Here is a 13,251-nt window from a genome sequence, read left to right as displayed (position 1 = left end):
TGTGTATATATATTTCCATCAAACTATCAAGCAAAAGCATCGCATTTCATCTACATGAAAACACCCAGGAGTGGAGATACCTCCTCCCTCCTTCAAACACACAGCAGCAGCTCAGCATGTCTGGGAAGTGTTTGCAAGAGCAGAACGAATTCCCATTTAACAGCCCATCCCTGGACAAGGCACTTCCCAGCAGGGCTGGCTGAGGGATGCTCCACACTGGCTTTGTGCTCTGTTACTTCCCCGTGAGCTCAGGGGAGGGAAAAAGGCCTTGGAGGCAAATCTTTTATTTCCGTTCCCATTTATTCTTCCTTTATCCACATGGCAAAATGGTTGTGGAGCAGAGATATCCCTTGGCAAGGGTGAGGTGCCAGGGCTGGGGTGCAGTTGTGGTCCCCATCCAGCAAGGCTGTGCCGAGGTCTGGTCGTGCTCGTAGGAGCTGCTGGAGGTTCAGCACGTGTTGGAAAGGTCCAAGGAATGCCTTTTCCCTTGGATAAAAGGGTTTAATGGCACTTGGGAAAGTCGCTGCTAAAAGGTTATTAAGGTTATATATGGGGTTATTAAGGAGGGGAGCAGGGCTGAGCCCCAGGCCACTAAAGCTGTGGGGTTTCCTTGTGGGTGAATTCTCTGCTGGCTAAGAAGCTGCAAACACATTTCCCACATGTGGACATGCATCCCCCATTTTCTCACCTGGAGAACAGGATGTCTTGAGAGCTGAGCTCACACTGGAGCATTTGCCCTCTGAAGAGGAGAGAAAACTGCTTGACTGCAGGAAACTCGGACCTTTCATGATCCAAGTCAGCCCCAGGGGTTGGGGGAATGGAAGGGAGGACAAAAAGGCAAGTGCATCCCCCTCAGAGCACGTTTCCAGCCAGGCAGTGTCACCTTTCCCTGCACTCCTGGGGAGAGGATTGGGAGGTTTTGGTGGTGGCAGCACTTGGGTTTTGCTGGAGGGGCAGCCCTGGTGTGGTTTTGCTCCTTGGCTTGTCCAGTGTCACCAGGGGGTGTTGGGGGTTCAGCTGAAAGCTCACACTTTGTTTTGTTTGAGGCTGTAAAATGGTCTCTTGGGTTCCAACAGGCCCTGGGGAGATGAGAGCAGCTCAAGAGCTTTTTTGGGCAGGAGATACCCCTGGAGCCATGAAAATGGGAGAGATACTCCCAGAGCAGTGATTAGGGGAGCTGGAAAGAGCTTTTCTCTTTTATCCACAGCAGCACTTCTGCAGCTTCACCAGTGGGCCAAAACCATTTGCTGGTTTGGGTGAGCGAGTGCAGGAACTGGGGTGCTCCCAGCCGAGCCCTCCTGAATCTGGAGGGGTCCCCAACACCCCCAACCAGCCCCACAGCCACGGCAAATTTGCTTTTCCAAGGGCAAAGCAGCCTGTCGAGGCAGCAGGGTGAGCGGTGCCGTGCCGGGGCAGTCCTGGCTTTCACCGGGGTGAGGGAGGGAAGAAAGGGATGAAAAGGTGCAGGGAGGGATAATAAAGACTTTGGGACTGACACCCCAGCAGGAAGCCAATTAGGAGGCTCTTTTCCTCACCGTTCTGCTGCCGTCGCTGTGCTGAATGTCCTAAAAGGCCCTAATTAGCTTGAACAGAGTTACTTCTCCCGCGGGCTCAATCGGGAGCTATCATCCGCCCGCGCTCCTCAATGGGGCTTTTTAGCTCCCCGCTTCATTCAGCCATTCAAAGGGGATATTTTCCCTTATTTATTTTTCTTATCTGTTTGTTTTTGTTGGGTTTGCGGGTTTTTTTTCTTTTTATTTTAAATTGGGCTTTTTCCCTGCGAGATGGGTTTTGGTGCAAATATTTGGAGTGAAACAGGACGCGGGGAGGGCGGGCTGGGAGATTCGGGGAGGGGGGAAGGCAAGAAGAGAAGCAGAAAAGCTTTTTCTGGGTTTGTTTTGGCTGCGTGGGGGAGCGCAGGGTCACCCAGCTCCCAGAAATCCAGGGGTAGAGGAGGGGTTTCATTGGGTTGGGGTCACTTAAATTAGCCTGGGGAAGCAGAGGGGATCCCTGCTGAACCCACTGAGGGTGGAGATTCCCCCGTGGCCCAAAAGGAGAAGGGATTATTTGATTAGAGCAGGTGATGCTGATCCAGGTGATGTGGGAGCATCCTTTACTCACTTGGGTGCTGCCATTTCATCCTGTCCTTTGGGGCTTTTCCCACTCTCTGTGTGATTGTGGCTCATCCATTGTGGCTGTGGTAAAGGAAACCTGAAGCTTTTAAACCTCATTCCCCCCCTGATTCTGAGCCCCCTGTGCTGTACCAGGGCCTGATCCTGCCCAGGTAATCCCAGAGAGTTGTGCTGGGTCCTGTGTCCCCAGCCCAGCATCGGGGAGAGGATGGGGGTGAGGAACAGGATCCTCATCTGAAAGGTGAGATCATCTGCTCACTTTGCCCTTTCTTGGAAAAAAAAAAAAGTGAAGAAAAAAAATCCTTCCTTTTGCAGAGCCTTCACTTAGTCACCCCCTTTGTCGAGAGGAGCTTGGCAGGGGCTGCTGGAAAAAAAGGAAAAACGTGTTTTCAAAAGGCAGCTTGCAAAGAGGGAGGGGGGAGAAAAAACCCTGAATCCACAGGAAAACACAAGGCACGGGGGGAAGCACCACCCCGGGTGCTCACAGACCCTTCCACTGCCCGGGGAGGTGGAGAAATCCCATTCCTGGAGTGGGGAAGCACCGAGCAATCCCTCCTGTAACCACGTGCTGAGGGAGTGACCTGGGCAGTGAGGGGACCCCCAGCACACGGGGAGGGGCCGTGCCTGGCCAGGGCACACCCAGGCCGGCCGGGATTAGGGGTCATAAATCTCCAATATTAAACCAGTAGGAAATTGGCAACTGGAGCGAGGCAAAGCCACCGCCAAATAAATTAAAAATTAAAAAATAAGGGGAGAAAAATCCCATTTTAACTCTTTGCTCCAGCGAGGAGCCAGCCCTGTACATTCCCAAACCCAGATGGTGTCGGGGTCACCTTTAGCTGCTGGGTTGGAATAAAATCCACATGAGCTCCACTCTGCTTGTGCAGTGAGATGGGAGCCAAGCCTTTGGAAAGCCCCATCTCAGGCTGGGACACCTGAACCCCAAGCACCCACTTCCATCAGTCCATATTAAACACCTCCTTCCATCAGTCCATATTAAAGACCCTCTTGTTCTCCCAGCAAACTGCTCTGCTCCCACTGCCACCCCCTGGGCCCAGGGAATCTTCCCCAGGGGCCAGCACAGTGATGCTCCCAGTCTCTGGAAGCTCCCATGGACAGGTCAGTGCATAGGATATACACAATATTCTGTGTATCCACAATAGGATGCACAGGGTTGGCCCTGCAGCCCAGCCCTAGGTCAGCCTTGGCAGGGGAAACCTCGAAAGCAGGAGATTTATCACCAACCCCAAAAGCAAACCCAAAAATTTAAATTAATTTTTTCCCAGCCTCACTCTTTTCATGGCAATCCCAGGATTTTTGGGCCCCTGACTCATGGTCTCTGAATGCTGTGAGGAGCTGCTTTGCTTTAAGCCTTGTGCAGCTGCCCTCAGGCATGTTGTTTGGAGGGTTTGGGTTGGGTTTTGTTTTTATTAACATCGAGCCATCCACCCTTCTGCTTTCATCTCCAGCATCCAGCCCTTGGGTCTTTCTTGTGGCTGGAGGCTCCCTGCCAAGCCTCCAGGAGCCAGGCAGCATCCTGAGCCCCTGAGCTGAGCTCCAGGGAATGCAGGAGGGGAGCAGGGACACTCCATCCCCTCCCACAGCCCAGGGGCCACTCGACCACCTTTTTCTTCCAAAGCAGCATAACGTGGTGAGACTTGTAAGGCACCATCCAGGCAGGATTTGTGGTCCAGGAGCACCAGTGTAGGGTGGGATGTGGTTCATGGGGTGGCTCTGTGTGCTCACCAGGTCCCCCAGCTCCCCGTGCCCATTGCTGACTGGGGCTCCTTTGGGGCTGACAGGGAGCAGAACAGAAAAATCCCTGGAGAAAAATCCCTGGAGCTGTGGGGGTGTCTGGGGTGCAGCAGCCCCAGATTGCCTGCAGGGCTCAGCTCCCCACTGTTTGCAAAGCTCAGGGACAAGCCACAGGCAGCCCCAAGGCTCTGCCAGGCTTGGAGCCTGCACTGGGGCCCATCCTCACTGGAAACCAGTGTCACCAGCCTGCACTGGGGCCCATCCTCACTGGAAACCAGTGTCACCAGCCTGCACTGGGGCCCATCCTCACTGGAAACCTGTGTCACCAGCCTGCACTGGGGCCCATCCTCACTGGAAACCAGTGTCACCAGCCTGCACTGGGGCCCATCCTCACTGGAAACCAGTGTCACCAGCCTGCACTGGGGCCCATCCTCACTGGAAACCAGTGTCACCAGCCTGCACTGGGGCCCATCCTCACTGGAAACCAGTGTCACCAGCCTGCACTGGGGCCCATCCTTACTGGAAACCAGTGTCACCAGCCCCAGCTGGAGCAGCAGCACTGTGAAAGCTGCAGTTTGTTTGATTTTTGTGCTCCTGCTCCAGGTCACCACCCACTCCCAGGGCATTGTGGCCAGGGGAGCACCATCTCCCCAGTGGTGAATAACCATCATCCCCTGTTGCATCCTTTCATCTGGCTGCCCCATGGATGCTTTCAGGGATGTTTTTCCAGGGATGTGGTGACAGGGACAGTCTTGGTAACAGGGGTTCAGTGGGAGAGCAAAGTGAGAGCAGTTCACCAGGGCACAGATAAAGCCAAGCTTTGCCCTGGGAAATGGCAGGTAAGGACAACACCAAGCACTAAAACCAGCTTGGGGGGGGGGGGGGGGGGCACAGCTGAGCCGCCTCCAAATCATGAAGGGGCTGAAACCTTCTCTTTCACGAGAAATGAGAGTCTAAGTCCCTGGGGATTCACTCAGGGGAGCCAGCTTAGGTACCTCCTGGTACCTTTCTGTATCTCTGCATGTCTTGTGTCCTCTGGGAGACGCTGGACAAGCTGGTCCCACCCCACCACTGAAACACCCCGGCAAGGCACTGCTAAACCTGAACTCCAAAACCAGGCTCAGGGGGAACTGCATGTCCTGGATGTGAAGTTATGGGCAGAAAACGGGCTGTCAGGGGAGGCAGCTGCAGCCACGCCAGCCAAGCCTTCCTCAAAGCTTTCACTCCTTCCACTTCATTAATAAAAGGGGAAAAAAATAAGAGACGGGGGCCTTGACATCAAAAAAAATACAGACTGTGTGTTTTAGAGCAGAGTTTCCTGTAACCACTTCTCTCCGGTTCCTTTTCATTCATTTTCTCCATTTTGTCAGTGTGGACCCAAGGCAGGTCAAAGGTTTAAGCTCTTTTGGAAAGATTTGTTTCCAAAAAATAAAAATTGGCTAATCTTCACATTTTGTTACCTTCACACCAGACAGGGAAATACATGGTCAGAGCTTAGGGTTGTTTTTTTTCCTTTTTTTTTTTTTCTTTTTTTTTTTTCTTTTTCTTTTTTTTTTTTTTAATGAAAGCATCTGGCCTCCATGACATGCTCTGAAAAAAAATACCCCATATATTTTGCAACGTGTTAAAAAGCTGTGCTGGGCTGCAGAGCTCTGCTTCCTCCCAGAGCCTGGGATCAGTTGGCATGGTGTGTTTTTACAGAGGGGGTGATTCTCCTCCACCTCTAACCCGGTGGGGGGAAATTGGGTTGTTAAAAGGCAAATGAGAGAGTTTTGCCTGGTTTTTTGGGGGGTTTCTTCTCCTGCTGTTAATTTATAGAAGCAGGATTGGCCCTGCTTGGGCCTGGCCAGACAGCTGAGACAGGCAGGTGGATGGGTAGGGGGTTATAGCTCCCAGGGCACGGGGAAAGAGTGGGAAAAAGGGAAAAGCTCAAAGATTTAGTCAAAAAGCACTTTATAGTTGGGCTGCACCAGCCTGCACGGAGCCCCTGCCTGCTCTCCCAGCCAGGGCTGGCGTCACCACCCGGGATTTGGCCTCTGTCTCTGCTGGTGGGGACAGTCAGCAACAGTCAGCAACCCTAGGAGGGCTGGGTAGTCACTGCCTGGTGAGGATATTTTCCTGGAAGCTGACTTTTGGTGAGGAGGGATGTGTTCAGACTCCCTGGAGGATGCAATCCCAGCTGAGTGCAGTTTCCATCCTGATTTGCCACCCCTGCACTGTGAGGAGCTGCTGTCAGGAGGAAGCTCACTGGTGCAGCAGGAGCTTGTATCTCCTCTTCCTCACCGTGCTGTGGGGGCCAAATGCTCCCTTTCCCATGTGGGTCTCTTTCCTTCCCTTTGATTTAAACCCAAGTCAGGGTTAAAGCCAAGGATGTCACCTGAGGAGGGCACAGCAGCACCTGTAGGGATGGCCAGGAGACATGGATATGGTCCAGCATGGGCGAGGTGTCCAAGGAGGAGGAGGAAGAGGAGGAGGAAGGCTGGCAGAAGTCACCATTGGGGCCACCTGGGCTGCAGGACAAAACCATGGTGGCTGCAGGGGCTTCTGAACTCACTCGTGAGCAGAGCCCTCCATTTGAGCATCCAGGTGTCCAGCACCATCCCAGCTCTGCAGCACCTTTGTGGACAACCTTGTAGAGAGCCCTCCCCCCCCAGTGGTGGCTGAGCCAGCTCTCCTCTCTGTCCCTGGGGGGACCCTGGGCCACCACTCCTGCCCAGTGCTGGTGGCTGCAGGGATAATGGCACGGAGGAACCGTGTTTCAGGAAAGAGCAAGAGGTGCAGTGCTGGAGGGCTGAGCCCTCCCCAGGCTTTCTCAGCCCACAGGGCAACAGGGGAGGTTACACAGCATCAGCCACAGGCTTGGAAAACATCATCACCTTGCTTATGGATCACAGTTGTGCTCCCATGTCAGTCCTCCTTCGGGAGTTTGTGATCTGCCGGTTCTCTGCCAGGCTGCTGCACACTAAGTGTCCCCTTGAATCCCAAGGCTGCTATTCAGCACCTGCAGAGATGCTCCAGTGACTGCCAGAGCCAGAAGTAAAGTTGGACACTGCCACTGACCTCTCCTTGTGATCACTGAGCCCACCCTCAGTCCTTTGTCTGTGCTTTTTCCAGCAATGGCTTTTTCCACAGCAAGACATGGACAACCTTGATTGAGGAACATCTCCTGGAAACACCTGACCAGGGATCCTCCTCGTTTCCAAATCCCTCCAAAGGTCTGAACCTGCTCAGTGTCCTGGTCCAAGGCCGGGGTCTCATGAGGAGCTCCCTCCTTGCACTGCCCCTGAGCAGGTGCCCTGGAGCCCCACACAGGTCTTTCCTACCTCCAGATTCCAAGTGCTTGGAGATAAGGAGCAGTCCCAGTGTTTTGCTCCGGACTGGGGCTCATCTTCTCTTAAAACCTGGGGCTGCCTGAGGGTCCTGGTGCAGAAGCACCAAGTTGCCCATCCAGTGAGGAAAGGAGAGCAGAGGGGCTGGAGGGTTCCTCTGGCTGAAGCATGAGCTGCTCTCTGGACATGTGGATTGGAAAGAATATTCATCCCATGTCCTAGGACTGCAGCCTGGGGCTTTAGCACTGTTTGGGAACAGGCAGTTCCCTGTCCTGCCCCCTACACCACCTCGTGCATGGGGCTCTGCCCTGTGCTCGGGCCACCCCCGAGGCTGGAGGCACCAGCTGTCCCAGGGTTTGAATTCTCTCTGTGCTTGTGGCTTCAAGGGAAAAGACAGGTCCGGTGTACACGAATCCACCTGGGTTTTTTAAGATTTTCTGATCACTTTAAGAGTTCACAGGTGCTGGGGCAGATGTTGCTGCACCAACATCCCCGGGAGCTGCTCTATCTGTGCTTGTTTCACAACCATGCCCTGGGAGATGCTGGTCCTCCCTAGGACACAGATGAGGACAAGCAACCTGCTCCCTGCCACTGCTCTGGGTAGCCCTGTGTTGTTCCCAGGGCTGCCAGCACAAGGAATGCCCTGGTTCTTGCTGTTACAGCCACTCCTGCAGCCCCCGTGGGCCTTGGGTTACCACATCCATTCTCCCCGGGAACCAAGGGCTGTGTGTGGCAGCAGAGCTGGGGAGCATCTCCCAAGTCTGTGGTGGCCTTAGAGCCTTTGCTGAGACCCTCAGATGCCAGAACTGGCTGCTCTTGCTCGTGGTGGGTGGCCTGGGGACAGGGTCAGTTTTGGGGCACCCACCACCCTTGTCCGCTGCCACCCCCAGCCTGGGCTCCGGAGATAAACCCCTTCTTCCTCACACAGCCCTTTCAGGTAAGACTTGAAATTCATTTTCTTCTCACCAGCTCAGACGGTAACATCTTTTCCTCTCTTGCCTCGTGTGTTGTTTTTTTTCCAGCTGTTCAGATCCACATCCTGAAAGCGGAAAAAAATGCCGACTGGTGGAAGTTCACGGTCAACATCATCTCCGTCTACAAACAAGGGAGCAACCGGATACGGCGCGGGGACCAGACCCTGTGGATCCACTCCAAGGACATAGCGTGCAAGTGCCCCAAAATCAAGCCCATGAAGAAGTATTTGCTGCTGGGCAACAACGAGGACTCTCCTGACCAGAGCGGCATCATTGCGGACAAAACCAGCCTGGTGATCCAGTGGCGGGATACGTGGGCCCGGCGGCTCAGGAAGTTCCAGCAGCGGGAGAAGAAGGGGAAGTGTAAGAAAGCCTAAAAGGAGGAGAAGGCCACGGAGGGCGCGGGAGGGAGAGACTGACTGTGCATGCTGCTTTGTGTAGAGCTGGGGCGGGCAGGGACCGGCGACGGGGACGCGCCGCCGGGGCGGGGGGACGGGAGGGGGATGGCGGCTGTGGGGCTGTCGGGATTGCACCTCGTGTTCCGGGGGAAGACAAAACCTAAACCCAACAAAAACAACCGTGCACATGGACACAAACCAAGAGGAGTGTGGGTGCGGCACCCAGTGCCCCCCCCACGCTTCTTCCTGCCCCCCATTGCCGAAGAACTCAGAGACACCAAACTGCCTTCCAGCTGCCAACATCTGCTGCTTCCAAAGCACGGCATGGGAACATCAGACCTGTAAGAAACTAATCAACAGCAACGCTGGAAATTAACTCCCCATCCCCAAAATACATATTCGCAGCTTAGGTTGACCAAGACAGTTGTTGTAGAGGAAACTAAACAGAGACTTTTCGCCGAGGACAGATCCGAGATCGACTGACGGGTTATCAAAGACTTGGGTACCCCAGAGCCGTAACCACCACTGCTGGGTGGTCCCTGGGGAGGTCTCCAGCCGTGATGATGCTCTGAACCCAGTTTAGGCACAGCCAAGAGGGGACCTTGTTGGTGGGTGACTTCCCCATGTGCATAACTCGGGGAGCGACTCCTCGCTCCAGCCCCCACGCCCTGAGAAGTGCTGTCCCCACCACACTGAAGGAGTGTGAGCCCACGGGGTGCCCTCCCAGCCACCGATTCCCAGTCAAGGCATTAATAACCAGGTTCCCCAAGGAAACACCCAGACTTGGCCAAAAACTGGCATCCAGTCCCAGAAGTGCTCCAGAAGATCCCTGAGTCTCCACTGTGGCCACCCCTGAGATCTCCTTCATGGGCTCGGTCCTCTCTGGTGCTGTCAGCAGACCATGAACCCTCAGATGACAGAAAATCTGTGCAGATGACACCCAGGTCCTGGCTGGCCACTGGTTTCACTCCCAAACTCAGGCAGCTCTCCCAAATCCACCCCAGCTCTGCCCTCACTCCCTCTGGAGCTGTAGCTCCCTGGCATCCCTGCATAAGGTGGCCACTTCCTTGGAGACAAAGGAGTGGGACAGTGAGTGCCAGGGACTGTCCCCGTGGGGCCAGGGTAGAGCTCTAAGGCTTGGCTGAGGTGGAGCCCGTGCAGGGCGGAGACCTGCCTGAGGGAAGGGACTGGATGAACAAGGTGTGACCCACCTGGAGCTCCCCAAACTGTTCTCCTCCTCCTGCTGGGGGTGAAAACTCCGAATTTAAATTTCCCAGTTTCAAATCACAAACACAACTAAGCCAGGTAGGGGCTGCCTCACCTCCAACCTGCATCCTGAGGGCAGGACTGGCTGGTGAGCTGTCACCCAGGCACTGCACCCCCGTGCCAGGCTGCTCCCCTGCCACACCAGCCCGTGAGGAATGGGGATATCCGAGTTCACCTCATCCAGGGAGACAGGAAAGGCAGGAAGGGGAGGATGGGTACCTGGAGGAGAAGCAAACATTAGTCGCTATGAAAAGCAAAACCTCCCTGATATTTTTCCTTTTAGGAAACTTGGAAACATCTATTTTATGACATTTTCCAGTGGTTTTGCCTTGTTTTATAGCAATTGACAATATTTATATAATGACATAAACCACCATAAAGCGAGGCAGCCATGTAAATAGGTGCAAAGTGGAGGCTCCCAGGGAAGCTCCAGCCAGCACTGGGCTGCTGGAGACACCAGCCGGAGGGAGCAAGCTCTGCTGAGCCTCCCCCTGCCACCACAAGGCCCTCCAAAATTAGTCCGGGTATTAGGAGAAAAATCCCACCCTGGACATCAAGCAAATCCCCCTCCAGTCTGTGTTTTCTCACCTTTCCCAGAGTGGACTTGGTTTTTCTCATCTCAGAGCTCAAGGAGAGGTGACAGTTTTGCAGCCCAGGGAACCCAAGCCACCAAGTTTTGAGGAACAAAATCTGACCTCAAGTGTCTAAATGAAGACTTAAAGCCCCAAAATGGGGGTTGGATGCTCTCCTGCAGCCAACGTCAGCTGATGCCAGGGACACCCCACCAGCTGGAGACAGCATGTCCTTGGTTATTTGGGATGTCTTGAACCACAGGAGACCTTCAAATGGCCTAAAACCAACGGGATCCAACCCAAAGCCAGTTCACTTGGAGTGCAGGAAGGCAAGGCCAGGGGACATGAGGACTTGGGAACTGCCCACTGAGCACACCTGGACTCCCATTTTCCAGCCTTGTCAAGCACAGCCACCCTCCCCAGCACAGCCTTGACCCAGGGACACCACCCAGCCCCTTCCCCGCTCCCACTGGTCTCAGAGGCTGCAGAAGAACCAGCACCCACTCCATGCCATGGCCAGACCCCTCCAGGCACCGACACAACCTGGGAAATCTGAAGGAAAGGAGTTCGCACAGGACGTGGAACAGCTCAGATCCCACGGGGGTGAAGTCCCCATCCCTGTCCCACCAGGACACTGTCCCATCATCCCTGTTGGAGTTTTGCATTTCCAACCAGACCAGGGAAACCCCTTCACTCCATGCACAGTCCCCCAGTGCCCCTCATGCGCTCCCAGTAACCCTGACCCGCAGGAGCTGCTGGTGGAACCGGCACACAGCCTCCCCCACACCCATTTTCGGGGTGCCCAGGGATGCAGCACTTCCCTGCAGCCACCCCCTGCTCCAGGACATCTCCTAGGGGGACACCTCTGTCCAGTCACCCAAAGAGGGACAAGATGCCCCCCTAAACATGCCCTGCACGGCCGGGGGTGCAGCTCTGAGGGGAACCAACTGCACCACGACCAGCAAAGAACCCCCCATGGCCCTGGGGACAGGACAGGGGGCCGGGAGAGCAGTGGGGGTGACCAGGGAAGGGGCTGTGGTGCCTCCAGCAGGGCTTTGGAGAGCAGCTGAAATGCCAAAACAATCATCACTGACGGTAGCACCCGACAAAAGTCGCTTCGTCTCGTTTCTGTTCGTCTCGTCGTGTCCGTGCCCTCTCCCTGCACCCCCCTCGTCCCCTCACAAAACCTGTGTTGTTTTGGGGTTCAATTGTTTTTGTCGATTTTTTTTTTTTTATTATTTCTGTTAATATCTTGAACTGTAAATGTTGTTTAGTTATGACCATGGCAGACTGCTTTGGGCGATGTTTCTTTACAATGCATACTAATATATTATGGTTATTATATATGAATATATTTAATGACACGTGAAAAAGTTGTGGATTTTCTTATTGTTTTCCCAGTTGTTCCTTTTTATTTTTTTCTTTCGTTTTTATTTTTGTCCCCCTCTTTGTTTGTTTGTTTGTTAGATTGGCTGTAATTTACCTGAAGGAGCTTGTAACTGTTCAGCACCCACTCGGTAGAACTAAAGTCAGAAACCAGTTGAATAAACTCTTGTAAACTGTAAAAATCTGCATGGATCTCTGCTTCCTCCCACCCCTCAGGCTGGCAAGGGAGGGGGAAGTGACGGTGTCCCCTCTGCCTCCCTGGGTCTGCCATTGTCCCCTTGAGGGACATTGTCCCCTTGAGGGTTGAGGTGGCACAGCTATTTTTGACTGCCAGTCCCAGCCACGTCCCCCAAATATCCCCCTGGCAGTGCTCCCTGCCCCTGGGGACAGTGGGTCACCATGGGAGACATGGGGGGTGGGATGGGGGGCCCCTCCCAGCACCTGCCAGAGGAGACTGAGCCCTGCAGTGGGACAGAGCCAGGGCCTGCCAAAACCTGTGGGACCCCGTACAGAGTTGGGGGACAGGTGAGGGGACAGGGCAGATCCACAGTCTGGGCTCAGGGGAGCTGCCAACCCCACTCCAGACCTATTTCTGTCCCATGCCCAGGCTGCTCACCAGCACTGTCCCCTCCTGCTCATCCTGTGCATCAGCTCCACCACCCATCACCCACGGGGCATCAGTGGGGCCAGTGCTGCTGCTGCACCCGAGCCCAGGCCAGGGCTGGTGGCACCCACAGGATGGAAACCTGGAGGAGGGGGGAACTGAGGCAGCAAAACACTGCCAGGGAGAAAAATACAGGCAAAAGGTCCTGCAAACTGCCGAGGGGTCAGACCCCTGACCCTGCCCTCGGCATCACTGGTAATTTATGGATCTAAAAACATCTCGGAGGTCAGAAATCTCAGATCTTTATTGCACAGACAAATGGGCCACAAGTGACACCCCCTCTGCTCTGGGGCCATCGCCTGTGGCTCCGCTGAGGAGCAAATGGGTTTCCCACATTGCTCTGGCTCCAGGCAGGTGGCCCAGTCATCCAAAGGTGACACGGTGGCTCTGGAAAGAGGGGGATGAGCCTATTCCCACTGAGGGCCAGACCCAGAGCAGTTCTCCCAGCCTGGTCCCACCAGGCAGCGTGGGAGACCAGCCATCCATGCCCTGAGCTCAGCACTGAGCTCACACCAGAAATGAGAGCATGTGAAAATGCCCAGCAGCCTCCCAAGGTCACCTCTGTCCTCACAGAGGAGCCGGGGACGTTTTACTCAGGGCACTGTGACATCCAAGTGTGTGTAGCACGTACCAGGCCTTCCCCCAGCACTTGTATTTTTGATAAAATAACAACTGGAAGCGACTGAAGTCCTGAGCACGTCGTCCAAGAGAGAAAGGGAGGAGTGGAAGGGAAGGCAAAGGGAATGTGTCTCTCCAGGCACATTCCAGGAAGACC

The 13,251-nt window shown here is 54.6% G+C and overlaps 1 protein-coding gene across 1 annotated transcript in view; it reads left to right on the top strand.

Annotated features, from left to right (window-relative positions):
• Positions 1 to 11,994, top strand: part of NTN1 (netrin 1) — a 101,779-nt gene extending 89,785 nt beyond the window's left edge. Inside the window, exon 6 of the mRNA XM_064675652.1 lies at positions 8,239 to 11,994. Coding sequence (XP_064531722.1) covers positions 8,239 to 8,567 — 329 coding nt within the window. The 3' untranslated portion in view covers positions 8,568 to 11,994. The remainder of the gene's footprint in view (positions 1 to 8,238) is intronic.
• Positions 11,995 to 13,251: the final 1,257 nt, after the last annotated feature.

This window comes from Pseudopipra pipra, chromosome 19 (genome assembly GCF_036250125.1).
Source record: "Pseudopipra pipra isolate bDixPip1 chromosome 19, bDixPip1.hap1, whole genome shotgun sequence".
Taxonomy (NCBI): Eukaryota; Metazoa; Chordata; class Aves; order Passeriformes; family Pipridae; genus Pseudopipra; species Pseudopipra pipra.
This window is presented reverse-complemented; position numbering and strand designations above follow the sequence as displayed.